The 27,863-nt window shown below is 43.2% G+C and overlaps 1 protein-coding gene across 3 annotated transcripts; it reads left to right on the top strand.

The window, feature by feature from the left end:
- The first annotated feature begins 1,237 nt into the window (after nucleotides 1–1,237).
- On the top strand, nucleotides 1,238–27,440 carry LOC148340762 (uncharacterized). 3 transcript variants are annotated; one of them, XM_088292126.1, is made up of 6 exons: nucleotides 1,238–1,514; nucleotides 9,350–9,564; nucleotides 10,115–10,253; nucleotides 23,626–23,721; nucleotides 23,797–24,280; nucleotides 25,836–27,440. In XM_088292126.1, the coding sequence occupies exons 1-6, from the start codon at nucleotides 1,488–1,490 to the stop codon at nucleotides 26,753–26,755; spliced, it is 1,881 nt and encodes a 626-aa protein (XP_088148252.1). In that variant the 5' UTR covers nucleotides 1,238–1,487; the 3' UTR covers nucleotides 26,756–27,440. The 3 variants fall into 3 exon arrangements, with proteins under 3 accessions (XP_088148252.1, XP_088148251.1, XP_088148253.1); XM_088292125.1 differs by having other exon boundaries at nucleotides 23,626–24,280; XM_088292127.1 differs by lacking the exon at nucleotides 1,238–1,514 and adding an exon at nucleotides 9,130–9,189 and having other exon boundaries at nucleotides 23,626–24,280.
- The last annotated feature ends 423 nt before the right edge of the window (nucleotides 27,441–27,863 follow it).

Below are 27,863 nucleotides of genomic sequence, written 5' to 3'. Positions count from 1 at the left end.
AGTTAGTGCTGTCTGTTGGGCTCTAATATTAATTAGCTCCCCCTATGCATTTCACGTGCCCCCTTTAAGGCTGGGCTCTGATGATGGGTGGCTTCTAATCACTTTTTGCTTAGTGAGATTTCGGGGGCAAAAGTTGTGTATGTACGTACAGCAAAAACACTTGTGACTCCAATGGCAACTTCGTCAACTACCACCACGTTTATGAATTTTGTTTCATAAAAAAAATATTTTCTCACATTCGTCATACAAATGTATTTTTCATCCAAACTACACAATTATTAATTTATTACAAGTACATGTTTTTTGTTTTGTTTTGCTACATACACGAAATTATTTCTGATTATTTCCTTGGTACAGTACAAGTTACATTTGCACCATAGGCATGACTTCATAGGCCACTAGGTTAATTGGATATGTGTGGTCGGTGTCTTTTGTTAGGAAGTGCTGCTCAATGTTGTTAAAAGCACTTTGTAACCATCTTGTAACATACTGCATAAGACACAACAGGCTTGAGCCATCATCATTCATAAAAAAAAAAAGAAATAATAAAAAAAAGTAAATATGCATAGTAAAGATTTTTTGGGGCGGCTGCGGGGGAAGGACTGGTGAAATATCAGCACTTAAGCGCTTTAAAAGGACGCAGGACGAACGGGGACCCAGACAAATATTTTATGAATAAGGAGGGATGATGACAGAACGGTGACCAGGTCGCGGATGGAGAGCGCACCGGCAAAACAAGGTCAAGTGCCCATCTCTGTTAAAAGGGGTGCATGTCCTCCAGTTTACTCAGTCTGTAGAAACTATTATTTGTAATTCATGAGTCGTAGTATTATTAGTGATGAAAATGTGAAAAGTGAAGGTTTATTTTTCAAGATTTCTGAAGCCAATTAGTCTTACGATTCTGGAATGACCCTAGACCAGTTCAGGAGTTGTGACTTAAGTTCCAAATTGCTAATCTGCTCCACAACGCTTCAAACAGAGCAGGAAGAGCTTATTTGATGCTGCTGTTGCTATCAAAATAAAAGTTGCATGTAAGGTGTATATTTTGGAAGAGTAGGATGTGAGCAAAGAGGAGAGGGATGAGAGAAGTTGAGTGGCTAAGGATAGAAAGAAAAGCCTGAATGGATGTTTACAGCAATGCTGCTCTTGGCCAATCACAGCATCCAGCTACCATCTAAGCTTTGCGATTGGGTGCCGGTCTGAGGCAAAGAGAGAAGTGGAGAGAGGAAGGAGGAAGAGGAACCTCTTCATCATTTCATCTTTGCTTCCCGCGATGGAATGCCTTGCACGCGGCACCATCATGCCAACTGCTTTTTCTCACCAGGAGGAGCACGACTGAGCATCTGACGTCGTGGATTCTCCTTTTTCTCATTCCTCTCCTTGTCTGCTTCTTCGTCCTCCTCCTCCTGCGCCTCCTCCCCTTCCTCCTCCTCCTCTTATTCCTTCTCGCCATCCTGACACCTCATAAGACCTGGCATCCTGCCAGCATGGGGTGTCACCTCGCTCGGCCCAAGGTGAGTGACACGTTTGTTTGGATACTTGTGGATTTGTGGTTACCAAGGAAACAAGGTTCAAAATATTTTCCAGAAACTGGTTGTGGTCACATGCTATGGCCATATCTGTACTGCTTATCCTCACGTGGGTTGCGGGCGTGCTGGAGCCTATCCGAGCAATGTTCGGGCAGTAGGCTGGGCACATTTTCTTATTTTATTTAATTATATATATATATATATATATACTTTTTCTTACATTTACAATCAACAATTTTGATTTCTTAAATTCACATTAGTAATAACAGTAAATTTAATGTTCCTATCAAGAAGTAACGCTAAATTGATTAAAAGAAACACTGCTGTAATTAAATTTACTGTTTTAAAATGTATTTAGAAACAATTCCTTTATATAATCTACGCAGAGCCACAAAAAGAAGAGTAAAACAGCATACAGATAATTTTTGTATAGTTAAGTTTGGCAATAAGGAAAAAAAACTGCCTCTGTTTTGACCAGCTGATCCGTGTGTCCAGATATAACTTTCTAACTGTCCCTCAATTTCTTCACTATGGCATACGTGCGTTGTCCTTCCTCTCAAATCTTGTACTGGCGCCACTTTGGCTAATGCATTCAGTGATGAATTGACAATTAGGAATTTACATCATGTGCGTGAACTTCCTAATTAACATCACTTTTGACGTCTGCATTTGATTATCAGTTTTGCTATTTAATATGTAATAATGAGGCACAAAATTAATTTTGATGTGAAAACAGTGATGCATATATATATATATATATATATATATATATATATATATATATAATATTAAATATTTTTTGTGTGCTTATATAACTTTGTTTTATTGGAGTTCAAAGACAATTTATATGTCAAATCAGCTCCTTAATATAATAGTCAGAAGTTGCTCAACATTTTCTCTGGAACAATATGAGCTTGTCTTATCAGCAAATAGATTTTTTTTTAAACTTTACAGACACTGCAGATATCATTAATAATAATAATTTAGGACCAAGGACGGACCTTTGAGGAACCGTGTGAGTCATCCTCACCCACATTTTACATTGTTTAACTGTGAATATTGATTTCGAGGTAGCTTTTTTTTTATCCATTTATATGCCAAACCTCTTAAACCACATCTTGCTAAATTTCCATTATTACATTAGAACACACAAACACATGTACAATAGATACCAGAAGAACAGCAGAACAGCGACAGTCTAATGTTGAGTGCTAAAGAATAAAAATGTTTCTTCAAATGTTTCTTCAATGTTTCTAAAAGTACAGTAAAACATATGATCATATACTCCAGAATTCTTTTCTAGCCATGTCTAAAGTGAGATGTAGTTTAGGTTATTCCACTATGCCAGGGTGGGCAAACTTTTTGATCACAATGGGTTCTAAAATTTGACAGAGGGGCCGGACCATCAACAGATGGATGGAGTGTTTTGGTAACCTCATTGCATCTGAGACAAAAAATGCATTTAATTTTAAATGAAAGTGAACAAAATCATTACAACTATATATATTTCTTTGAAAAACCTCAGTATTTAGAAAATAAAACATTGACAAGGTTTATTCATTTAATTTTTTTCAAGTTGCATTAAAATGTTTAACGGGCCGCATGTGGCCCCCGGGCCGTAGTTTGCCAAACACCTGCACTATGCCATCCTTGTCAGTTTACTAGCAAGCCAAATCAGTTAGTAAGGCCAGTGCCTGTGTCGCAATCTATGTGCTGTCCCGACAAATCCGATTTGGTAAATGGGCTGTCATTTGCATAGCTTTTCTTCCTTTACTCGTGCTGTTACCTCATCTTCCTACTGATGACGCAGCATCAGAACCAACTGGGGTTGGAGGGTCAGTATCTTGCAAGATCACAATGGCCAGGAATCAATCCCACAACCTCTGAGTTGAGAGATGACCACTCTACCACTGAACCATTCCGTCCCCACCCCATTTGGCTTTAAATGCCCTACTTTATCTGCCAAATTGAAGACACTTGTCATTTTCCTTGAAGTGATAGATAGAGTACATCGAGCAAATAAAATATGTTGCACAGGTAAGACAGATTTGCTACAGATTCCTCGTCACAGAAATGTGCTGCCAGCGGTAACTTCTTATCCGAGAGAAATCTTTGCAGCGGGCCTTGTAATCAAACACTCTGGTCAGCGAATTCCCTTTGGATAACAATCTTACTTCTGTATAAAAGAGACGGGGCATCTGTGCTGCGCATCGAGCTCCTCACAGAGCTTCTCAAACAAGAACGAGTTACCGGCATATGCTTTGACATGGTGAATAACTTTGACGACATCATTCAATACGTTGTTCATTCGCTGTAGCATTTTTAGGATTGCCAGCATTCCCCATGAATGTGTAGATTCACGCTCAGGTGCAACTTCCTTTATCTGACAGCCGTCCGATCATGGGAGCAGCTCGGTCTCTGCATAGGCCGATGCAAAAGGCCAATATCAGATTTCTTGATATATAACAACCCAGCAAATTGAATGGTTCTGCAGCTGTGATGTTAGTTGTATTACGGGTCTTAAGTTGTAGGGTGACCGTAGTAGTGAATTATGCACCTTGAATGGTCTCTGAAAAAAGAGGGAGACAGCGAATACACGAGTGTTGCTGTTATCGTCCAGTTTGCGTTTGAGGCGACACTCCAAACCACTAGATGGCAGCTCCTCGTTACACCTCCAGAGTTCCCCATGCAACAAAATTCAGGAAATTTGTATTTCTTTTTCCATATTAGTGCATGTAAAGAGGATATTGTACAAAATAAAACTTATAATATATAATATTACTAACCAATAACTCAAAATAATATGGTCACATTTAAGGTGTTCCGCAGTTGTCCACCATAGTGCACATAGCATATCCTCATGCACCTCCTCCTGATCACCTGCCACGACGAATCCATTTTTCAAGTAGAAGTCCTGATATTGTCTGTTCAAAGTTTTCATTTTCCTCTTTAACCATGTCTGTTTTTTACTCATTTTTCTTGCTTTTGGGGACATTTTTGGTGATCAAGTGACCAAGACAAGAGAAACAGGGCATTTCTCAAAATAAAAGCTCGGCCATAACCAAGAGAATCAAGTCATTGCAGCCCAGTACCAATCCGCAGACCAGTGATTGCGGACCACTGTTATAGCGTGTCCGGGGAAAAGAAGCTGCAGTAAAATTCAGAGGTGCCATATATTCAAATTGGGCTTCATCTTGTCTTTTAGTGAAAAAGCTTCAGTCAAAACTGAGTCACAGTACTGACAATAGAAAAGTCAATGCTTTTTATAAAACAGACCTGCATATTCTCCCCACAATGGTGGACCGGATTGACCAAGTTGGCTCAGCTTGGCACATTAGCAAAAAGTATATTGTCTGAATCTTTTGATTTGTAGGATATTGTACTTCTTAAGATTGATGAAATGCATAAATATGCTGATCGGTTTCTCAGTGTTAAAAATACGAGATGAGCATCTTAGTTAGAGTTGGGGGCGCATATTTGAAGGTTAGCCTGAGGTCTATGAGTAGGAAAAGGCAGCATTGCATGTAGGTCAGGTTTCTGTTCGTTCAGTGGAAGCAAGGATTCAGGTGTTTGAGGTACCTGTTTAGAATTATTTGTATAATTGTTTCTCATATTCATATATAGTTATAGTCGTTATTTAAACCTAAAAAGTAAATTTTTCCTCACTGGGCCATGTGGCTTTAAATATTTTTCCCCCTCCTTGATAAATAAGAACGCCATTTAAGAACTGTATTTTACGTTTACTTGGATAATCTTTGTCTGATATTTAAATTAGTTTTATTATCTAAAACATTTAAGTGGGGAACATATGCAAACAAGAATTTATCCTCCCCTTTCAGCAGAAGTTGTGGGTTCGAATCCGGCTGCGGCCTTCCTGTGTGGAATTTGCATGTTCTCCCTGTGCCTGCGTGGGTTTCCTCCGAGTACTCCGATTTCCTCCCACATTCCCAAAACATGCATGGCAGGCCGATTGAACACTCTAAATTGCCCCTAGGTATGCGTGTGCGCGCGGATGGTTGTTCGTCTCTGTGTGCCCTGTGATTGGCTGGCAACCAGTTCAGGGTGTCCCCCGCCAATTGCCGAAGATAGCTGGGATAGGCTCAGCACCCCCGCGATCCTTGTGAGGAGAAGCGGTTAAGATAATGGATGGATGGATGGATGGATGGACATTTGTTGAGGAGGATGCACTGCGTTCAACTTTAATTAGCATGTTTATAGGCATAGCTAACATAAAGCTCTGCGTTCATTAAGCATGATGTGCAGGATTTCAAGCTTTTATTTGCATGTCTGCTGTAATGATTCACATCAGCAGTTAATTATTGGTTAGCCCAGTGAGCATGTTTAATGCATGTTTGTTATGAATGACATTGATCTTTAAACCAGCCCCATGACAATACTGTTTATTATTGCTTTGTCTTTGTGCATGTTTTCCTACTTTGTGTGTCATACACAATATGAAGCCGGTTTGATGAGTCATGGTGACACTTTGACATGACGGGCCTCACTTGATGTCCTTTGACAAAACAACACGAAACCGGGAAGTGTAACTTCTATTCATCCAAAACAATACCTCTCCATAAATAAATGAAGTAATGCTGTGTCCAAAAGAGGAGAAAAGAGAGTGATTCATCCTCCTCCTCCACGTCAGCAACATAATCACTCTCTTATGCAATGTTTTTTTTTTCCCAGCATTTCTTCACCATCGCATGCATGATGTTCTCCCGGAGTTATCCACTGTGAGCTCAACAACACTCAGTTTAATTAATACCTGAAAACATCAAGTGGTGTACCTAATTTAAACCTTTTGTAGGAGAAGCCGTTTCATTTTGATGATTTATCGGCATAAAGGAATTATACTGCCACTGTCCACTTCATCCTCCATGTACGAGGGAGTATTCTGCTAACCAAAATAACATTTGAACGTGATGAACCATTTTAAACGTGAACAAGTGAGTTGAGTAGCAAAACTAAGACCCTGACCCTCTGATAATATGCCTGCTTTGGAGTTCTTGGGAGGTCTCTTCACATAAAGATGAAGTAATATAAAGTCAAATTTAATTGTATAGCCCTTAATCATAGAAGTCTCAAAGGGCTTTACAAGCCCACAGTCGACGTCCCCTGATGTCAACCCCCAGGAGGGCAAGGAAAAATAAATGTGAAACTTTGACAAGGGACCACAGATGGGAGGGGATCCCCCTTCCAAGATGATCAGGCTGCAACAGATGCCGAGTAGGTAACATTTGACACAAAAAATTATGCGATACAATGTTAGATGAAATAATGTGAGAGTCAATTAAATGGAGTGCTGCAGGAAGTTGACTTCAGTGGGGCGGGTCCTCGTCCAGTTGATCAGAGCCGTAATATCCGAAGCAGAACCTCTGAAGCATTTGAAGAAAACTTTGTTTCAATCTTCTTTTAATGTCATCATCAACTTTCACCATATTGAACTGAGTTCCAGGACAGGGTCGTGCGATGTTACACTTTCTGTTCTATGGTTGTCGTTATTCTTTTCCTTCCTGTCAACACTGGTTCCCTTCTGTGGTGATGTCACAATAATGACGTTGTGAGCTAATGTAGTCAGACAATATAGTGAGATGAGCTGAGATGGAGAGTGCACTAGCTCAAAATCTGACATTCGGCGTTCGAATCTGGGTTTGGCCCGCCTCTGTGCAGTTGACATGTTCTTTCCATGCTTACATGGCTTATCTACCGGTACTCAACCTTCTTGACCACATTCCAAAAACAATTCCCAAAACAAAAGTCATTTGGCCGTGCATGTGAATATTTGTCTAGTATGTGCGCTGCCACTAGATGGTAATCCATCCATGGTGTACCCTGCCTCGCTGCAATCAGCTGGATAGGCTCCAGTTCACCTGCGATCCCAATGAGGACAAACGATGAAACTGTCGAAAATAGACGCGTGGGTAGTGAGGCAATATAGTGTGATGATAAATTGAGAAAGTGACAAGGGAGAGGGAAATATATTTGAAAGAAAAGTGGAAAGAAACGAGTGAAAGCCAAAGCAAGGATGAAGCGACACGTGAATCAATTTGTCTTTCTGTCAACATGCATCGGCGCATAACTGCACCCGAGGCATTGCATAGTGAGCATAAAGAGTCAGGCAGGGTGAACGAGTGCTGCTGACCTACATCCTCTGAGCCTCATTACCGTCTCAGTTTTTGGTTTGTTGACTGCAGTTGTCACCGTGGCAACAGAAGCATCCCCGAGATTCATGTAACAAAATGTTGCCACAATGGCTGCAACGGAGTTGGCACACACGCTTTTTCATATTTGTAAATACCGTTGCTGTCCGGCAGATACCTCGTCTGTCCAAATAAGGTCAAATTATCATATTATTATATATCTATTGTCAGTCCCCAATTCATCTGTAATTTTTAAGCAATTTTAGCCATTTTAAAGCGGTGAAAATTGTTTAAAAACAAATAAAAATATGCTGCCTCTCTTGACGGTAACTGTGTTTGAGAAGTGTTGCAGCAGTGTGGCAAACTACTTCAGTTTCGTCGTTCTGCAGAAGCTGTGTGGCATAATTGTCAACTATATTTAACGTTTGAATGTTTTTTTGTTTTGTTTTTTAACAATAAGTGAAAATAGTATGGTTTGCTGGATTAAGTTGTCCTGTTAGTTTAAAATCGATCCCTTCGTTGCAGAAGGACTTGATCATGTGTCACAGAGGTGATTATAAGTCTTCGTTTCATATTACTATCCATTTAATAGATGATAGTTAGTTGGCTAATTGTTTTATTTATTGCCTCGCTCATGGCTTGAGACCTTTACGAAGGCATTTGTGAAGATGTTGTAGGGCAGACGTCTACTTTTTACTTTTACTTTTTTTTACTTTTATGTTTTCCAAGACTTTTTGCACAGTGGGCGCTTCACATGATCGTGGTCTTTGAAGTACTCAGCTAAATCTTAATGAATGGCAGGATTACATTAGCAAGTGAATGTATTGTTTAGGTAGTATTATGTTGACATGAGAATGCAATAGCAATATAATGTATAATACAATTTGAACAAAGCGGTGCCAAGGAACTCAAACAAGCTGGCATTGTCATTTTGACAGTATGAGGATTAACTCATTCACTACCAGCCGAGTAAAAAAATAAAATAAAAAAGGTCTTTGACGTATTTAGCCGTCAATGGTATTGAATGAGTTAAAGTCCAGATAAGCCCGTTGGTAAAGGCAACCCTGCAAGTGACACTGTTACGGCCTTCTCTTCTTTTTTTGTCGATTATGACTGCCAACAAGAAAATATGGTTCTGTATCTTGGACTGGATGAGCCTTCAAGAGGGATGGCACTTTAATGCTTTTGGGCGTAGGTCATATCACACTATGCGGCAAGACGTACAAAATTTTGGACATTGCTGAGTATGTCACATTACACGGGCAATGATGCATCAAGACAACTCAAAATCAGCTATGAGATGCTACATTTGTCTGCCATACATCTGTCAGCCCAAAATCGGGCTACATTTGTGTAATCTGACATCTGCATTAGTCGATCAAATTGGAATTATTGTTGTGTAGCAGTATATACTGTAGCAGCCCCATATCTTGTGTCCAGGCAACCGTGCAGGTATTTTTCAATAAACTGATTCTGTTCATCTCAAGAGAACATTTTGTTCTGTGTCATGCCAGCCGGTGAGTCCAGTCCGAGAGTAAAGTCGATCATCTAGCAATACCTTGATGACAGTCACTTTGTTACTGAGTAGCCTTTTTTCCCCTTCTGACTTTTGGTTGATTGTTAAGGTATCATGCAGTGTATATTTTAGCCTTTGTTATGCGTCACCCCTCTTGCCAGGCTCGCCAGCCGACCCACCACATACATCGTGATGAGCAGCAGTGCTTTGTGGAGCAGTACAGACAGCCGATTGGCATGCAGGTGGAGGGCAAAATGGGGCGGAGCCACCGCAGGAGACGCGTGGACCACAGAACCCCTTCGGAGAGACATTGGGAAACACTGAGAGACATGGGACTGGTGGAGGTCGCGGATGGCAAAGGCAGATACAACACTGGGTATGTTGTATGCGCTTTAGGCAAGGCAGCTTTATATCTACAGTCCTTTTCATACACAACGCAACTCAATGTGCTTCACACAAGCAAAGAAACAACACTTACTAGGAGTTAAAAACACGACAGTTAACCACATTCAGAAGCAAAGTGGAGAAAACAAAAGTAGCTTGCAAAAAAACTGAATGTACAGTGACAACATTTCATTTTCATTTTATTTATTTCTTTCATTTATAAAAGAAACTAAATTATAAATACAAATGTTTTGCCATCTAGAATGAAAGTCAGCAGAAAGAAGACGAACACATTAACAGAAAAGTTCAAGTTCAGGCAACAAGAGTCCAAGTTTTGACAATATGTCTACTATGTTACATCATAATTTTCCTTCATGTTCACAAAGGTCCACACAATTTGGTCACCTCATCAGTTCTCGCGAGTTCAATGAATTTGTCCAGATACTAGATAGTGCAGTTAAAGACAAATATTCATTTTTAATGACTGTCGCCTCAAAGATAATGATTTTTGACACTGTATATGACAATGTGTGTACCGCCAGTAACACCTTGATGATGTCACCTGACATCTATCCAACCAATGGTTACCTGTCCAGAGGTTCCAGCACCCGGCATCACACCACCAACTACCTGCCAAGTGTTTCCTACAGCTTGGATCATCTGGACCGCCTGGACAACCAGGTGAGCAATTAATTCGAGAGAACACACACTGTAATGTAAAAGTGACCTTTTAATAGCTTGCATCCAAATTTCAAAGTTGTGAGTATTATGTGCCTTCCCACGAGTGTTGTGTTGTTTGCGGTATGTTTTGTTGCAAAGAACAACACTTTTGATTGTTACTGAAAAGAGTTGTTTTTTTTCTCAGCTCCTTTGAGCTTGACCACACAAATTCTGAAATGAAGAGTCTGTCACTCATATGTAAATCTTCGCCAACAACCAACCAACAGTCACTGTCAGACAGGGGAGGGACTTCACTGAAAATACTGCCATGCTGTTGACTTTCGTGAATAAGTCAGTGAACTTACTGCCTTTCTCGTTTCCGACGTTCTGCCATTCTCGTTTTCGTTCGCGAAAGGGAACAACATATTACCAATTCAGTCAGTGGACATAGTCCTGCAATGAGTGATTCGTGAGTCACCTAGGCAACACCCAAACATGACTCATTTCATGCTCGCGGGGATGAGCTCTCAGGCTAATGTGGAGTCCATCCAATTTCTGAAGTCAAGCACAAGAGAACTAACGCACAATGGAGCATGTATCGCGTTCTCCATTTTCTTTAACAGACTACACATGAAGGAATCAGGACAGGAGAAATAAGAGAAAGTGATAGTCGATCACCAGTACAAGGCGAGCTGCTCGAGTCTGCAGCAGTGGCGATATTTATTTGGAATTTATTTTGCGACTCTTGCTTTATTATTATTTCTCGCAATTACTGTGAATGAGGCCCATTTTTTAGGGACCGAGCAGCGACCACTGTGAGGTCCCTATTGTTTTTGTAGAAATTATTATTATTATTATTATTATTATTATTATTAACAGGAATGGCACTGGGTAATGAAACCTTTTCGCTAATGTGGTAAACAATATAAACATCTCCTAGTCACAATCAGGTGTAGTTAGCGATGACATCACGTTTACATTTGTCATTTTATGCGTGCTGCGCATACGTGCACACGGAGGAGATATTTTAGCCCAAATAACAAAACACATTAAAACTTCAGGGAAGATGTTTTTTCTTCGGTTGTAGGCATATCTTGATGGCTAACTGCCCAACCCCCTCCCACCTCCTTTAAATGACAAGTCAGAGAAAGGTGGACGCTGAAAATCAATAATAATGGACCCACAAATATGTTTATGTTACCTCCTTCGAGCACAAAGCCAATGTGGCTTTTGTGTGAAAACACTGTTGCTCTGATAAAAAGAGAAAACACCATTACAACAACCGCCTCCTCGAATCTGATAAAGATTTCCCCAAAATTTGAGCTGTGAACAGACAAAATAAAATATCTTCCCACACGAAAATGAACTTGTGCATGACAGAAAAGCAAAAGGCGACAGAGTGCTCACTCAAAGTGACCTGACTCACGAACAAGAGAGCATTTCATGATGCAGGGATGCGAAAAGAGGTTTTGACTGTAGTGAAGGACACCTTGTTAGAAGGCAAAGAGAATGGCAGCTAAAATAAAACAAATACCACTCTCCCTGGACAATCAATAAGACGGATTGAAGTACTTGTTGATGATTTGTCCAAACAGCTCTGTGAAGGAATACAAAATAGACAGTGCCTTTCTCTTGCAGTGGATGAATCTACTGACCCCACGGATAATGCACAGTTGGTGGTTTGTGAGATGGGAGGATTTTATTGAAGATGTGCTGGGATTGGCAACCCTCAGTGAACAACCAAGAGGGGAAGACACTTGTAAAGTAATCTCCAAAATGCTGAATGAAAAAGTGACAGATTGGACTGGTTTCATGTCAGAGAGCAAACCACGCCGGCATGATAATTTACCACTGCAAAAGAGTACTCTGAAGTCCTGCAAATAATGATGAAAGTCGCCGCGGACGTTTTGAAAATAAGATCCGCAGTGTTGGAGAGGGTGCATTGAATTTTAACGAGCTGACAGTCTTCATTCCCAAGAACGGTCATTGACAAGTGTTTGAATTATAAAGACATCGAACTTTGAAGGCTACACAGGCACAGACAGATTCGACATACAAGAGCAATTGGGTCCAATTTCCTCCACAACTACCGGCTGAAGTGTGTAAGCAGCAAAGAAGATGATGCCGTGAGAATGATGCTGTGGAAGGGACTGTACAAATATCGAATCATATACCCCGGCAGGCTGCTGTTAATGTATGAGGAACACACATTTGTTTTTGATAGATGCATTCTGGGAACAGTCGATGTGCAAATTAGGTAGATGTGACATACTCATGCCTACGGGCCTTCCATGTTTGTGAATATTTGTGAAAGGTTATTTCAATGCACACGCATTGCGTTTGATGGCTGGCATCAACATGTGAAATATTGTCTGCTATAAATGAATGAGTCTAAATATAAATGTGAGATTTGGGTTGCTCCTTCTTATGGCAGTTAAAGCACTCTTCAAGTTGCAATTTGTTACAAGCTAACATTAAGGACTGCTGAAGTGATAGAAAGTGGGGAACTACACTAGCATTTACATTAGCTCATCACTTAGCGCAGGTAAAAGCCTTTTATCGCTGCAAAGAGATTCCCACTTGGTGGGGGTCGCAATCTGGGCCCGCACTGCAGTCTTGTAGAGCGTTTTTTTTTTAAATTATTTATTTATTTTTTTAGCGTAGTTTAGCACACAGTGCTCTTGTATTCGACATGACATCATTTCTTGTTCGGGAGTTTTCTTTTTCTTCTGTCAAAGACACTTCCATCACATGTCACCCAGTGTTCACCACCCATGAAAACATTCGCTAAACAACACCCTAGCAAACTTGTGTTGGCAAAACTTAAAATGGTAAATTGGAGACATTTCTCAATGTCACTTGAAGCCTTGCTGTATTCAATTAAATTCTTTGCACTTCACTGTATTCCTTGAAAACAACTTGGACTGCCACATACTTTTGGGGGGATTTCCCGCCACTTGATATTTGAGTTTATCTTTAGTTCATATTATTCTGTGTTCTATACAAAATGTTTATTTTATGAAAACATTTCAAATATATATAATTTTTATTGATTTCTTTTATATATTACAATATATTTACCGTTAACCTTCACTATTCGCAGGACAGCATGCAAATAGCGCTAATCTGCATAGCATTGATGGCGATTGCTTTTCCTTCTCGATCATGATTTTATTGGTCTGGCCCACTTGGTAAATCGATTTTCCTCCATGTGGTCCCTGAGCTAAAATGAGTTTGACATCCCGGGGCTAAACGCTTAAGGAAGGAAACTTTGCACCTACTTAAATGTGCAAAACCTGCCATCATAATTCGCCAAAATTTACATTGACATTTCTTGGGCATGGGTCGTACGATTAAGGTGAAAGTTGAATCCCACTACTGTCCGTGCTTAGCTCGTCCTTCTTAAAAAACTTTTCCTCTTCTGGCCTCTGTCTCCAAAATGGGCATCCTTCTGTCCATCCCGGGGATGGAATGCCCATTTTCGGTCACACAGTTCCTCGATATAAACTCGGCCCTTATGTACATATTGTAATCCCAGAATGCACACTGATTGACGTATTTGTGGTTGGAGATGCCAAGGGTTGTCAGTAGAAACGTAAAAGGTCCAGAAATTTTATTTTGAGAAAGTCATAGGTCTCAGTGCGTGCAGTGATGAAATATATTGGCCTTTATTATTTTTTTTCATCAATTGTTGTTTGATATATTTTGAGACAGGATATACTGTACAATAATAATAAGGAATTACTGGAAGGCACAAAAACATTTATTTTTAATTCTGACAAATGTAGCATTGCCTTGGCCACAGCCTTTAATGAAAAATCACAAACTTCATGTTGCAGCATCATAAAGTCCAAAATACTTTCCAACCAAATTCGAATTTCCATTCATAGATTTCCATTAGACGGTTCATTGTTCCTAAATTTATTCAGGTATGGACTATTGTGAAGTGTGAAAAATCTTTAAAAGAAATGACTATGTGGGTCAAGGTACAGCAGCTTTTGTTGTCTGAGCAACCTGAAACTTTAAAGTAAATTCAAAACGGCCGACTTCGTGTTGTGTTTAACATATGGCTCCAACCACCTGCTTTGTAGTTCTTGGCCAGTTACATATACTACCAAATTTTCATAAATTTAGGTGAAACGTACAACCAGGGCTGCTTTGAGAAATATTTCTCGTGGGCAGTAGTGAGCCTTATTTTTTATTTTAAATTGCACGTTAAACTAATACAACTTTGATGGCTTTGCCAGGCCTGATGTGTGTGCAAAGTGTCATGAGTTTTCTTGCATTTTTAGACCCTCAAGAATAGTGTTATTTACTTGGCAATTAGCGCATTGCCAAGGCAACAGATTTTCATAAAATTTCACAATCTTTATGTTGCAATACAATGAAGGCCCAAACTCCTTCGAACAAATATAAGGTAAAACTGATCAACCTGCATGGAGAAAAGCATCAACGAATTAATTATATCCTTCCTTTAACCAGTGGGCGGTGCTACTACTACGATGAAAAATAAGTTTACAGATGTCTCCAGACGTGGACTATAATCAAATGTTAGAAATATTTTGAAGTAATTATTATTTGGGTCAAGTCACAGCTGCTTTTTTTGTCAAAGCAACGTCAAACTGTACAAAAGCACGAAGGAGGCGAGTATTTGAGGAGCGGAGGTTGTGAGATGATCGTTGAAGGTATTCTTGTTATTTGAGGCAGTGCCATAGATGCATTGGTGGGTGAACAGGGAGATCTTGAATTCAGTCCGGTAAGTGATGGGCGGACAGTGGAAAGATCTGAAAGCAGGTTTGCTCTTTCTCACTCAGGAGACTGGCAGCACTGTTTTCAATGTATTGAAGCTTTTTGAGGCTCTTGCCAGGGATTCGGATGAGGAGTTCGGTGTAGTAGTCCAGCTTGGAGAAGACAAAGGCATGGATGAATGGATGGCAGACAAGCACCACTTCCTCCTGCTCAGCCTTGTTCCTCACAAAATCTCAGGTGAAGAACCAGCTGAGGAAGACGAAGGCGAGGAAGGCAGTGGGTCCAGATGGGATTAGCTCCCAGCTCCTCAAATCCTGCGCAGACCAGCTATGTGGAATCGTCCAGCACATGTTCAACCTGAGCCTGAAGCTGGGCAGAGGCCCCCAGCTGTGGAAAACATCCTGCCTGGTTCTGGTTCCAAAGACCACCCATCCGAAGGAGCTCAACAACGTCAGACCAGTGGCGCTGATGTCTCATCTGATGAAGACCCTGGAGAAACTGGTCCTCGTCCATCTGCGCCCCCTGGTGAGCTCTTCGATGGACCCACTCCAGTTCGCATACCAGCCTGGCATCAGTGTGGATGATGCCATCATCTATCTGCTCCACACATCACTCTCTCACCTGGAGAAGGCGGGGAGCACGGTGAGGATCATGTTCTTTGATTTGTCCAGTGCTTTCAACACCATCCAGACGACCCTATTGGGAGACAAGCTGGAGCTGGCGGGAGTGGCCCACCACCTCATCACATGAATCCACGACTACCTCACAAACCGGCCACAGTACATGAGAACACAGGACTGTGTGTCTTGACATGCTCCTCTGCAGCTCAGGAGCGCCGCAGGGAACTGTTCTGGCTCCCTTCCTGTTCACCCTCTACACCTCGGACTACAAATACAATTCCTCCACCTGTCACCTGCAGAAGTTCTCTGGTGACTCTCCGATTGTCGGCCTCATCACTGATGGAGACGATCGGGAGTACAGAGGGGTTACGCAGGGTTTGGTGGACTGGTGTCAGCAGAACTGCCTCCAAGTCAACGCTGGGAAATCCAAAGAGCTGGTGGTGGATTTCTGCAAGCGTCTGCACTCTCCACCTGCACCAGTGAATATCCAGGGAACAGACATTGAGAGGGTCTCAACTTACAAGTCCCTGGGTGTTCATCTGAACAATAAACTGGACTGGAGCGACAACACAGACGCTCTTTCTCGGAAGGGTCAGAGCAGACTCTTCCTACTCGGGAGGCTGAGGTCCTTTGGCGTTCGGGGGACACTCCTCAGGAACTTCTATGCCTCTGTGGTTTCATCTGTCATTTTCTATGGAGTGGTCTCCTGGGCAGGAGGCATCTCGGGCCGGGACAAAAAGAGACTGGACAAACTAGTGAGGAGGGCCAGCTCTGTCCTGGGCTGCTCCCTGGACTCTGTGGACTCAGTGGGGGCCAGGAGGATGACGGCAAAACTGTCATCAATGCTGGACAACCCAGCCCACCCACTCAATGACACTCTTAGAACACTCCACAGCTCCTTCAATGATAGACTGTTACACCCTCGCTGTATGAAGGAGAGATTTCGCCGCTCCTTCCTGCCAGCTGCTGTCAGACTTTTTAACAAGAACATTCGGTCAGGCCTACAAACGGGCGGGCATTCGTGTAATTGTGCAGTCCTAGAATGCAATACACACTACAACTGTGCTTTATCCAATGCTGTACTTAAATGCAGTATTTTCTATCATTGCAGTATTTTTTTATCATTGCAGTATTTTTACCACTACAGTACTTTTATCAATGCAGTATTTTTCTATCATTTCAGTACACTTACCATTACAGTACTTTTATCATTGCAGTATTTTTATAATTGCATGAATTTTCAATTATTCAGTATTTTTTTTATCATTGCAGCGTTTTTATTTATTTCCCCTCTGTATTATGGACAGGCATTAGGAGTGTTTCCTTACACTTGTATATGTTGTGGGATTTAAGTGTGTATATACATGGGGATTTGTGTATATAGGTATATACTGTGTATATTTGCATGCTTTTTATGAATGTCTGCTGCTAATGTTATACATTAACGGCTTCATTACGCCGCCGCCTCTGTGTGATCTATATCTTTGCTGCTGTAACACTGCAAATTTCCCCATTGTGGGACTATTAAAGGACATCTTCAGTGTTTTGTGTCGTCAGCATAACAATGGAAGGAGATCCCATGCTTGCAGATAACATGGCCGAGAGGCAGGAGGTACAGGTGAACAGAGTGGGGCTGAGGACAGATGGACAGACAGCATCGGTTGCCATCAAGATGTCATTTTTAACTCTGATCAAGGCAGTTTCTATGTTGTGGGCGCTGCGGAAATCAGGCGTTGCTGAGATTAACGTGTTTTTTAGATGGGTGGATACTGCTTGGACAAGAATGGGAGGTTTGTGATATGGTGGTAATTGTGGAGGGTGTTTCGGTCGAGGGAGGTTTTTTTTTTCTTTAAAGTTGACAGAATTGATGATGTTGGTGATCAGATGGTTTATTGCACAGATGGTGGCTTTGGCGAAAGATGTGAGAAGGGGGTCCAAGGCACAGGTGGAGGGCTTCAGCCCTCCGACAATACTGCTGTTTGATGTTGATGAAACAGGACAGGGGGTGAGAAATGTGGGTCAGTGGGAGGACAGTTGTGACAGGCGGAGTGACGGTGCTGGATAAGAGAGAGTGGTGTTGCCCATTTTGGGTCGAAAATAGTCGAGGTAGGTACTACATTGTTTTATATATATATATATATATATATATATATATATATATATATATGTATATATATATATATATATATCCCCCGCGAGCCGTCACCTTACCGTGGTGGAGGGGTTTGCGTGTCCCAATGATCCTAGGAGCTAAGTTGTCGGGGGCTTTTGCCCCTGGTAGGGTCACCCATGCCAAACAGGTCCTCGGTGAGGGTCCAAACAAAGCACGGCTAACCAAACCCCCTTATGATGCTCAAAATTATTGGACCACGATTTCCCTTGCCCGGACGCGGGTCACCGGGGCCCCCCTCTGGAGCCAGGCCTGGAGATGGGGCTCGTCGGCGAGCGCCTGGTGGTCGGGCCTGCACCCATGGGGCTCGGTCGGGCACAGCCCGAAAAGGCAACGTGGGTCCCCCTTCCCATGGGCTCACCACGTGTGGGAGGGGCCAAAGGGGTGGGTGGGGTGCAATGTGAGTCGGGCAGCGGCAAGAGGCAGGGACCTTGGCGCACTGATCCCCGGCTACAGAAACTAGCTCTTGGGACATGGAATGTCACCTCTCTGGCGGGGAAGGAGCCTGAGCTGGTGTGCGAGGCACAGAAATTCCGACTAGATATAGTCGGGCTCACCTCCACACACAGCTTAGGCTCTGGTACCAGTCCTCTTGAGAGGGGTTGGACACTCTTCCAGTCTGGAGTTGCCCAAGGTGAGAGACGCCGAGCAGGTGTGGGCATACTTATTGCCCCCCGGCTTGGCGCCTCTACACTGGGGTTCACCCCAGTGGACGAGAGGGAAGCCTCCCTCCGCCTTAAGGTGTGGGGATGGGTGCTGACTGTTGTTTGTGCTTATGCACCAAACAGCAGTTCAGAGTACCCACCCTTTTTGGAGTCTTTGGAGGGTGTGCTGGAGAGCGTTCACCCTGGAGACTCTCTCGTTCTGCTGGGGGACTTCAATGCTCACGTGGGTAATGACAGCGAGACCTGGAAGGGCGTGATTGGGAGGAATGCCCCCCCCCCAATTTGAACCCGAGCGGTGTTCTGTTACTAGACATCTGTGCTCGTCATGGATTGTCGATAACGAACACCATGTTCAAACATAAGGGTGTTCATATGTGCACTTGGCACCAGGACACCCTTGGCCGCAGTTCGATGATCGACTTTGTAGTCGTGTCATCGGATTTGCGGCCGCATGTTTTGGACACTCGGGTGAAGAGAGGGGCGGAGCTGTCAACTGATCACCACCTGGTGGTGAGTTGGCTCCGATGGTGGGGGATGATGCCGGTCCAACCCGGCAGACCCAAACGTATAGTGAGGGGCCGCTGGGAACGCTTGGCAAAATCCCCTGTCAGAAAGAGTTTCAACTCCCACCTCCGGCAGAACTTTGCCCACGTACCGGGGGAGGCGGGGGACATTGAGTCTGAGTGGACCATGTTTCGTGCCTCCATTGTTGAGGCAGCCGATCGAAGCTGTGGACGTAAGGTGGTCGGTGCCTGTCGTGGCGGCAACCCCCGAACCCGCTGGTGGACACCGGCGGTAAGGGATGCTGTCAGGCTGAAGAAGGAGTCCTATCGGGCCTTTCTGGCCTGTGGGACTCCGGAGGCAGCTGACAGGTACCGACTGGCCAAGCGGAATACGGCTTCGGTGGTTGCCAAAGCAGGAGTTCGGTGAGGACATGCAAAACGACTTCCAGACGGCTTCGAAGAAATTCTGGTCCACCATCCGTCGTCTCAGGAGAGGGAAGCAGTGCACCACCAACACTATTTATAGTGGAGATGGGGTGCTGCTGACCTCGACTCGGGACGTTGTGAGTCGGTGGGGAGAATACTTCGAAGACCTCCTCAATTCTACCGACACGCCTTCCTTTGAGGAAGCAGAGCCTGAAGACTCCGTGGTGGACTCACCTATCTCGGGGGCTGAAGTAACCGAGGTGGTTAACAAGCTCCTCTGTGGCAAGGCCCCGGGGGTGGATGAGATCCGCCCGGAGTTCCTTAGGGCTCTGGATGTTTTGGGGCTGTCATGGTTGACACGCCTCTACAACATTGCGTGGACATCGGGGACAGTGCCTCTGGATTGGCAGACTGGGGTGGTGGTCCCCCTTTTTAAGAAGGGGGACCGGAGGGTGTGTTCCAATTATAGAGGAATCACACTCCTCAGCCTCCCTGGTAAGGTCTACTCAGGGGTACTGGAGAGGAGGGTCCGTCGGGAGGTTGAATCTCAGATCCAAGAGGAGCAGTGCGGTTTTCGTCCTGGCCGTGGAACAGTGGACCAGCTCTACACTCTCTCCAGGGTCCTTGAGGGTGCATGCCCAACCAGTCTACATGTGTTTTGTGGACTTGGAGAAGGCGTTCGACCGTGTCCCACGGGGAGATCTGTGGAGCGTGCTTCGGGAGTACGGGGTACCGAGCCCCTTGATACGGGCAGTTGGGTCCCTGTACCACCGATGTCAGAGTTTGGTCCGCATTGCCGGCAGTAAGTCGGATTCGTTTCCAGTGAGGGTTGGACTCCGCCAAGGCTGCCCTTTGTCACCGATTCTGTTCATAATTTTTATGGACAGAATTTCTAGGCGCAGTCGGGGCGATGAGGGGATCCGGTTTGGTGACCTCAGTATTTCACCTCTGCTTTTTGATGATGATGTGGTACTGTTGGCTTCGTCAAGCCGTGATCTCCAACTGTCATTGGAGCGGTTCGCAGTCGAGTGTGAAGCGGTTGGGATGAAGATCAACGCCTCTAAATCTGAGACTATGGTCCTCAGTCGGAAAAGGGTGGAGTGCCCTCTCCAGGTCGGGGAGGAGATCCTGCCCCAAGTGGAGGAGTTTAAGTATCTTGGGGTCTTGTTTACGAGTGAGGGGAGGATGGAGCGAGAGATCGACAGGCGGATCGGTGCAGCCTCCGCTGTGATGCGGACGCTGTATCGGTCTGTCGTGGTGAAGAGGGAGCTGAGCCAGAAGGCAAAGCTCTGGATTTACCGGTCGATCTTCGTTCCTACCCTCACCTATGGTCACGAGCTGTGGGTCGCGACCGAAAGAACAAGATCTCGGATACAAGCGGCCGAAATGAGTTTCCTCCGCAGGGTGCCTGGGCTCTCCCTTAGAGATAGGGTGAGAAGCTCGGCCATCCGGGAGGGACTCAGTGTCGAGCCGCTGCTCCTCCACGTAGAGAGGAGCCAGATGAGGTGGCTCGGGCATCTGTTTAGGATGCCTCCTGGACGCCTCCCTGGTGAGGTGTTCCGGGCATGTTCCACCGGCAGGAGGCCCAGAGGACGACCCAGGACACGCTGGAGAGACTACGTCTCCCAGCTGGCCTGGGAACGCCTGGGCATCCCTCCGGCAGAGCTGGAAGATGTGGCTGGGGAGCGGGAAGTCTGGGCTTCCCTGCTGAAGCTGCTGCCCCCGCGACCCGACCCCGGATAAGCGGCGGATAATGGATGGATGGATATATATATATGACAAGTGATTACTTTTTTTAACTAATTAATCACAAAAAATTCCATGATTAATCAAGATTAATCACATTTTTCAACAACTATTTTTTGCGAATCTTGTTACAGATATTTACTTGAATAATATCTAGTAATTCATGCAAAATCGCCAAATATGAAGTATATATGAAGACTGTTCCAATAGCTTTCTTTGATTCTTGAATACGATCTAAATCAGAGGTGTCAAAGTCATTTTTGTGAACGGGCCACATCGTGGTTCTGGTTTCCCTCAGAGAGCCGTTATGACTGTGAACTCATATAAATCACCTTACATTATCACCTACAGACAACACATTGATACAAAGCTAGTTTTGAAATCAGAAGCCAGTAATAAATGGCAATATCTCATATCTCAATGTTGTTAAAAGTGAAGAAAATGTGCTAGAAGCAGCAAGTTGAAGCACATGATTTTACCTTCGCAGGCCACATAAAATGAGGTCGCAGGCCACATCTGGCCCCCGGGCCTTGAGTTTGACACATGTGATCTAAATGGAGACATCTTTACAGGCATTTTTCTTCGAAACATTTCTCAAAACTGCCCACAAGCGCCACACTCCAGCAGTGTTGCAAGGCCCAGTGGGAACTTGAACACGCTGTTTTGTTCTGGGACTTGCTGCAGCTAATATGGCGCAATATTTACAAAGTATGCAATTTTTCTAAGTAAATCAAGCTGAGTCAATTGAGTTAAAATATTTAACTGAGTTAAAAAATTTGGGATTAATCACCTGAGTTAACGCTTTGACTTTGACAGCCCTTATATATATATATATATATATATATATATATATATAAATATATATATATATATATATATATATATAGATAGATAGATAGATAGATAGATAGATAGATAGATGTATATATATAGATATATAAGTGCTGTCAAGCGATTAAAATATTTAATAATAATTAATGGCATTTTTAACTCGTAGTTAATCACACATTTTATTCATTGTAAAAAAAAAAAAAAAAACTTTTTTTGTTGTTCCAATATTATATTGAATTGTAATATATGAGAATTGACTTTTTATTTTTTAAGCAAATAATATTTTTTAAATTGAAAAAACAAAGCATATGATTTGACTCACAAAAACAAAACAGCATCTCCACAGCCTTTCTGAGGGATCAAATTGGAGTAATATAAGAAATATAAAATGTCAACAAAGTGCAAATGAAATTTGTCAAAATAATGGGCTGTCACGCAGAGGTCGATGTGGTTACTGAGAGAAGTCCAGGAATCAGCGGTGAGCGCGACTGCTTGCGCCTTCTCCACTTCCTGCAAGTCTTGAATGCGGGTTGCAATGGTGTATCTCGAGGACAATTCGTAAGTGCAGTCGTTGGACGCAATGCGAAGTATTTCAGCCAGACTTTCGTCCTCCGCGATGCTAACACGCAGTGGCCACCCACTTAGCTATGGCTTCGGCAAGTCTCTTTTTGGTTGATCCATCCATCGGTTTCTGTCGCAAATTATCCATGGATGCCCGGGTTTGACAAGGGGGCTTGAGAATTGGCCAACAAATGGTGTTTTACAAGGTAAAATTAGATATTCATGTGGCCATTCTCTAAAAGAAGGGAAGGCCCGGAGAGAGGGGGAACCATTTCCCTTTTTCTTTTGGGGGAGACTTCTTTTGACATCAGCATTCTAACGAGAATAAAATCTCTTTCTGACCAAAATGGCTGTGTCGGAGAAGTTTTTTCCATCACCAATTCTGCCATGCTCTGCGACCTGTCCGGAGGGAAGCTGAGCCAGACCCACACATTAATAACAAAATATACCACAGCGGGATAGACCAAAATGACTGAATTGGGTGGCGCTGAACGCATTCTGCACCCACTGAAGTGGACAAGATCTGAGCTGGCCCACCCCACTCGGACGGACTACAATGCTGATTTCCAGAATTAACCAACCATGCTAGCATTTTGAGGAGGACCCATTTCTATGACGCCGTCTTCTTGCAGCGCTTCATCTTATTAAATGGACTCTTAACACCATTCTCACTATCATTGTACAGCATCACATTGTGTTAAACATTAGACACTCTGCATTCATTGCACCCTGGTCACCCTGGAAAGCGGATTCCTCCATCTGCGGCCCCTTCTCAAAGTTTATCATTTTTCTCCCAGTTGTTTTATTTTACTTTTCTGTCCTTGCCCTTCTATGGGGTTACGTCAGTGGGCGTCAATATTTTTCAACTGTGGGTATTGTGAAGCCCTTTGAGACTTTTGTAATTCAGGGCGGTATAAATAACTGACTTGGGTTGAACAAATAGTTCATTTGCATGAGAAAGGACAGCTGTCTTGAAAATGGCTTTTTAGAGAGAGTTAATAGGACAACTGGGAACTCTTCCTGTCTGTCAAAACGTTTCATGACTTGTCTTCTGCAAGGCATTAAATTATTCGAAATAGCAAATGTAAAATAATATAAAAATGTACTTCTGTGTTGGTCCAGGCTTCAGTAATGTCAGCGGATCAGCCCAATTCTGAGAGTTGCCTGCTTGGCTGTTACAACGCTGGAGAAATGGAGGATAAGAATTTCTCAAGACAGGTTTTTATTTGCTGTAACATTAATTTTCAACAAATTTGTTCTCGTACACTAATGTTACTGATTTCCTACGTGCAGTCCAACTACTGCCCCACCTGGCGTCCTCTGGGCTACATTTCCCTCAATGAGCTGGACAGCAGACTGGGTTGCGGTCCAGACAGCCCACATCACCGGGTAATGCTCTCCGAAGCCGAGACTGACGCCATGTCGTCACTACCGGGCCACACCCCTTCCACACAAGGGTCGTCCTCTTCCTCCGAGTCTCTGGTTTCTTCAGAACCGAGCGACTCGGGTTTCCACAGTGTTAGCACTGGCGAGCACAGATGTCTCCACAACATTCACAGACACGTCCATCACCTACACTCGAGCCACTCTCCTCATGAACAAAGAGGCCGTTGGGATCTGGAGTCCATCCCAGAGACAATGCCCTTGAGTCACGTGGAGGAGCAGCAGTCGTCCTGCTGCACAGTGGCCAACAGCACAACCACCACGGTGGACTTCCGCAGAGCGGAGCGGAGTCCCACTTTGCCTCGCAGCCGCTCGCCACCATCACTCTCTTCTGGTTAGTGGACCTCTGTCATTGCGCTCCAGTTAGCCTCCGTTATCTTGCCTTTGTTTTGTTTAGTATGAAAGGTTTTGAACGGGACCAAAATAACTAAGGTCCATTGTTCTGGGACATGAAATGCTACATTATCATTGTACATTGTCGTACACAGTTTTTTTTTCAGCCCTTGAATACAGCTGGGTCATGTTGGCAATACAATAAATTGCTCTGGACTAAAGTGGTAGGTAAAGCAAATACTTATATGTGAGGTCAACACAGAGGTCGATCGTGGCTTGTGCGACAAGAGTACACTGAAATGATCTATTTCCCTTTAGTTATGTTCAGGGTTCTAGATTACAATACAAGACAATTTTATTTATATAGCGCAATTATCAACAGCTGGAGCTATAACAAAGCGCTTTTCATATACCGTCATATAAATTAGCAGGTAATTGGAACACAAATGAAAATACATAAACACATTTACAATAGACACCAGAACAACAGCAGAAAATTTTAAATATAAAAGGTAATTTGGAAATGGGTTTAAAATTTGAGGGTATATCTTGGTCAAGGCCAGGTTTCTTAAGCATGGGTTCCACCACAGCATGTTTAAAATGTTGGGGGACTACACCATAAGAGAGTCTGCTGTTGATAATGGCCAAAACCGTTTCGCAAATACTTGGGAGGACTTCGTTAAAGAACTGAGGCGGGACAGCGTCATATGGTGAGCCGGATTTCTTAATATGGCAAACTGCAAATATCTATTGCACATTTCAGGGGACGAGTCTGTCCAATTTGGCTGACAGCGTTTAAGTGCAGAATCGATAGTTTTAAATAGAGTTTGCGGTTTAAGGTGTTTGAACCGGTGACTCTCCAACATAATCAACCAAGTAGAATTTGCATAAGCCCAATTTTTTTTCAGCTTTAGCTCTGGGTTTTTAAGCTACAAAACACTAAAATACATATGCTATTGGAAATGTTATTTTTTCATGTATCATTTTTCAAAATTTCTTGTATCCAATATTGCGGCTGAAAAAAAATGAGAATTGTCTTCAATTTGGGACGAATAAGGATTGTCATGTTTCAAATATTTAGTATATTACTATAATATACTCCTCTTCTCAGCTGACGTATGACATTCCGACTTCATTTCAGGTTTCTGGTCGTCGTATCTTTCTTAACGCTTATTTTTCTACAGTCACTTATTAAGCTGCCGAGTATTTTTACTTATTTCTGATATTTTGCATCTTTTTTCGCCTCCTTGTCGTTTTTATGAAAAGGCAATTTACAGGAGTGTAGGTTTTTGCTGCCATGGATTCAATGAATAGGCTATGTTATGTAGACATCGGATGCAAAGTGTACTTTTTCCATCGCATCATGTTTAGCCCCTTTGTTTTCCTTTTGGTTTCACTTTTTCTGAGACAAGAACAAACGCACATAATGCATTTGTCGACATGTCACTACATCACTGTATTGGATCCGGAATATCCAAAATCACTGAAGTGCGGTTACAGCTGATTGGCGCCATCTGGGAACCAGAACCAGGCTGACGGATCTTATCTGCCTCCAGGTTGCCGTACAGAGCCCTGCCAGCGGAGGGCGCTGTGGCTGGAGCAGCACCATGCAAGAGGGGGCCGTACAATCGAGGTGCCGGGACGCAGTCAGACTGTAATGGATTTGAGTGAGGCCCAGTGGCGCCGCGGGGCAAGTCATTCAATGAATATTGAATCAAACCCGGTAACAAAGAAGGTCCATAGCAGCCAGTCGCATCCAACCAACAACACGTTCCCGACCAGCCGGGAAAGTTATCATGCTCACCTCAGCATGGATAGAACCAGCCTGAACAGTCACTTTAACACAACCAGAACCGGCCAGACTGCATGTAGCAGTAGGGAAGACGACTCGAGGAGTCATGGTTTGCTTTCTTGTGGTCCAACAGACTGGCGTGTGTTTCAGACTTTGGGAAATCAAGCCAGAATCCAAAAAGATATTGCTGGTCCGTATTATAATACCCTGGGAGCTCATCGGAATCCCTGCTCTCCGCCTTCCCCCCACTGTCGGAAGTCCAATCAGAAGTCTGTTAGAAATCAACTGCTCCGGGCCAGAGCTTACAGGCTCGCAAAGGAACGCAGTGAGGTCACCACCGACGAAGACGTACGTGGGGAATTGGACCGACCGGGGGACCACCTAGGGTTTGTCGGGTCCTGGGCTGGCCGGTACTGCAACCGGGCTGAGAGGAGACGTCACTTAGTGCAGTCACGGCAACACAGAGAGCGGCGCAATGGTGAAGAGGCCGCGGCAGGTGGAGGTCAGGGCTCATTGTCATCCCAGATGGTTCTGGAATTGAGCCACCGGAAGCAGAACCGACTGAGGAACAGCAAGCTGCTAGATGATTGGACAACAGTAGAGGAACTACTCACCCATGGGACCCGAATGGAGGTGGACTCTCAACTGTGTCCCAGCCCTCTTCTATCTGTTACTACTGTCTGAGAGAGTGCAGCCCCACACCTGATGAGGCTCGGCTGACACATCTTTCCGCTTCATGTTCTTTGTTTGTTGTCTCATAATCAATAGTAGTCAGGTGTCAAAGTTGACACTACCTGTGGACCACAAGACAACATGACTCATCAGCCATCAATCCACCTGTTGAGACTTCAGGTTCACCTCTGGTTATTTTCTTGCAAATAGTTCCACCCAACTATTCAGTCAAAAGACTGGTGTTAGCGTAGCATAAAGAGAAATAGATGTTATTATTAGCTAACAACTAGCAGTATCAGTGTTGATTTACTTCCATCAGGTGGAACACTTGTAACTCCAAAACCATCATTTTTTTAAGAAACCCTCGAAAAACAGCTTGTTTGTTGAGTCATTAACATTACATCGGAAAAGACAGCAACGCATTTGTAATACTTTAGATTGGTCAAAAATTGGTAAAAAATAACACATGTAGAGACTGATTGATCCTATAAATTTGTGAAAATATATTAAATTTATCAAACCAGCAACAAACACCAGCTATTTTGGCTTTAAATGTAATATATATATATATATATATATATATATATATATACATATATATATATAAAAGTCTTAATTGAAATGGTTAAACATTAAATCATGCCATGATGAAACTGTCTTTTTTTTCTGCAATGGCAATTACCTTCCAAAAACGGATTTCAAGTATGAACAACTATGTGCACATAAATAAAAGAAATTTTGTAAAATGTACATAAAATTTACTTTTTGAACTGCAGAAGTAGCGTCATGATTTTCCTATAGTGCATGCAGCATAAAAATGTCATTATTTTACATTTACCTTCGGGTAAGGGTAAATGCCATTCATTATTTCTGTCTGTAATTTTTAATCAATTTGACGTTGACTCAACATTACAGAACAATTAACTGCCACATCTCAGCAGCAGACATAGGGTGTGCCAGTTTTTTATTTATTTATTTTTAAATGCTGTGATGACTTATTGACAGCCATTTTTAATGTCGCTAACTTACCGAGGTCAGGTCGCAGGGGCAGCTGTTTAAGCAGGGAAGCCAAGACTTTACTGGGGGTGACGCTTTTAATAATGACTGGGCAACATCAGGC

Source organism: Idiotropiscis lumnitzeri, chromosome 3 (assembly GCF_059441095.1).
Source record: "Idiotropiscis lumnitzeri isolate Australia: NSW breed Sydney's pygmy pipehorse chromosome 3, RoL_Ilum_1.0, whole genome shotgun sequence".
NCBI lineage: Eukaryota > Metazoa > Chordata > Actinopteri > Syngnathiformes > Syngnathidae > Idiotropiscis > Idiotropiscis lumnitzeri.
Note: the sequence above shows the minus strand (reverse complement) of the source record. Positions and strands in the feature narration are given on the sequence as shown.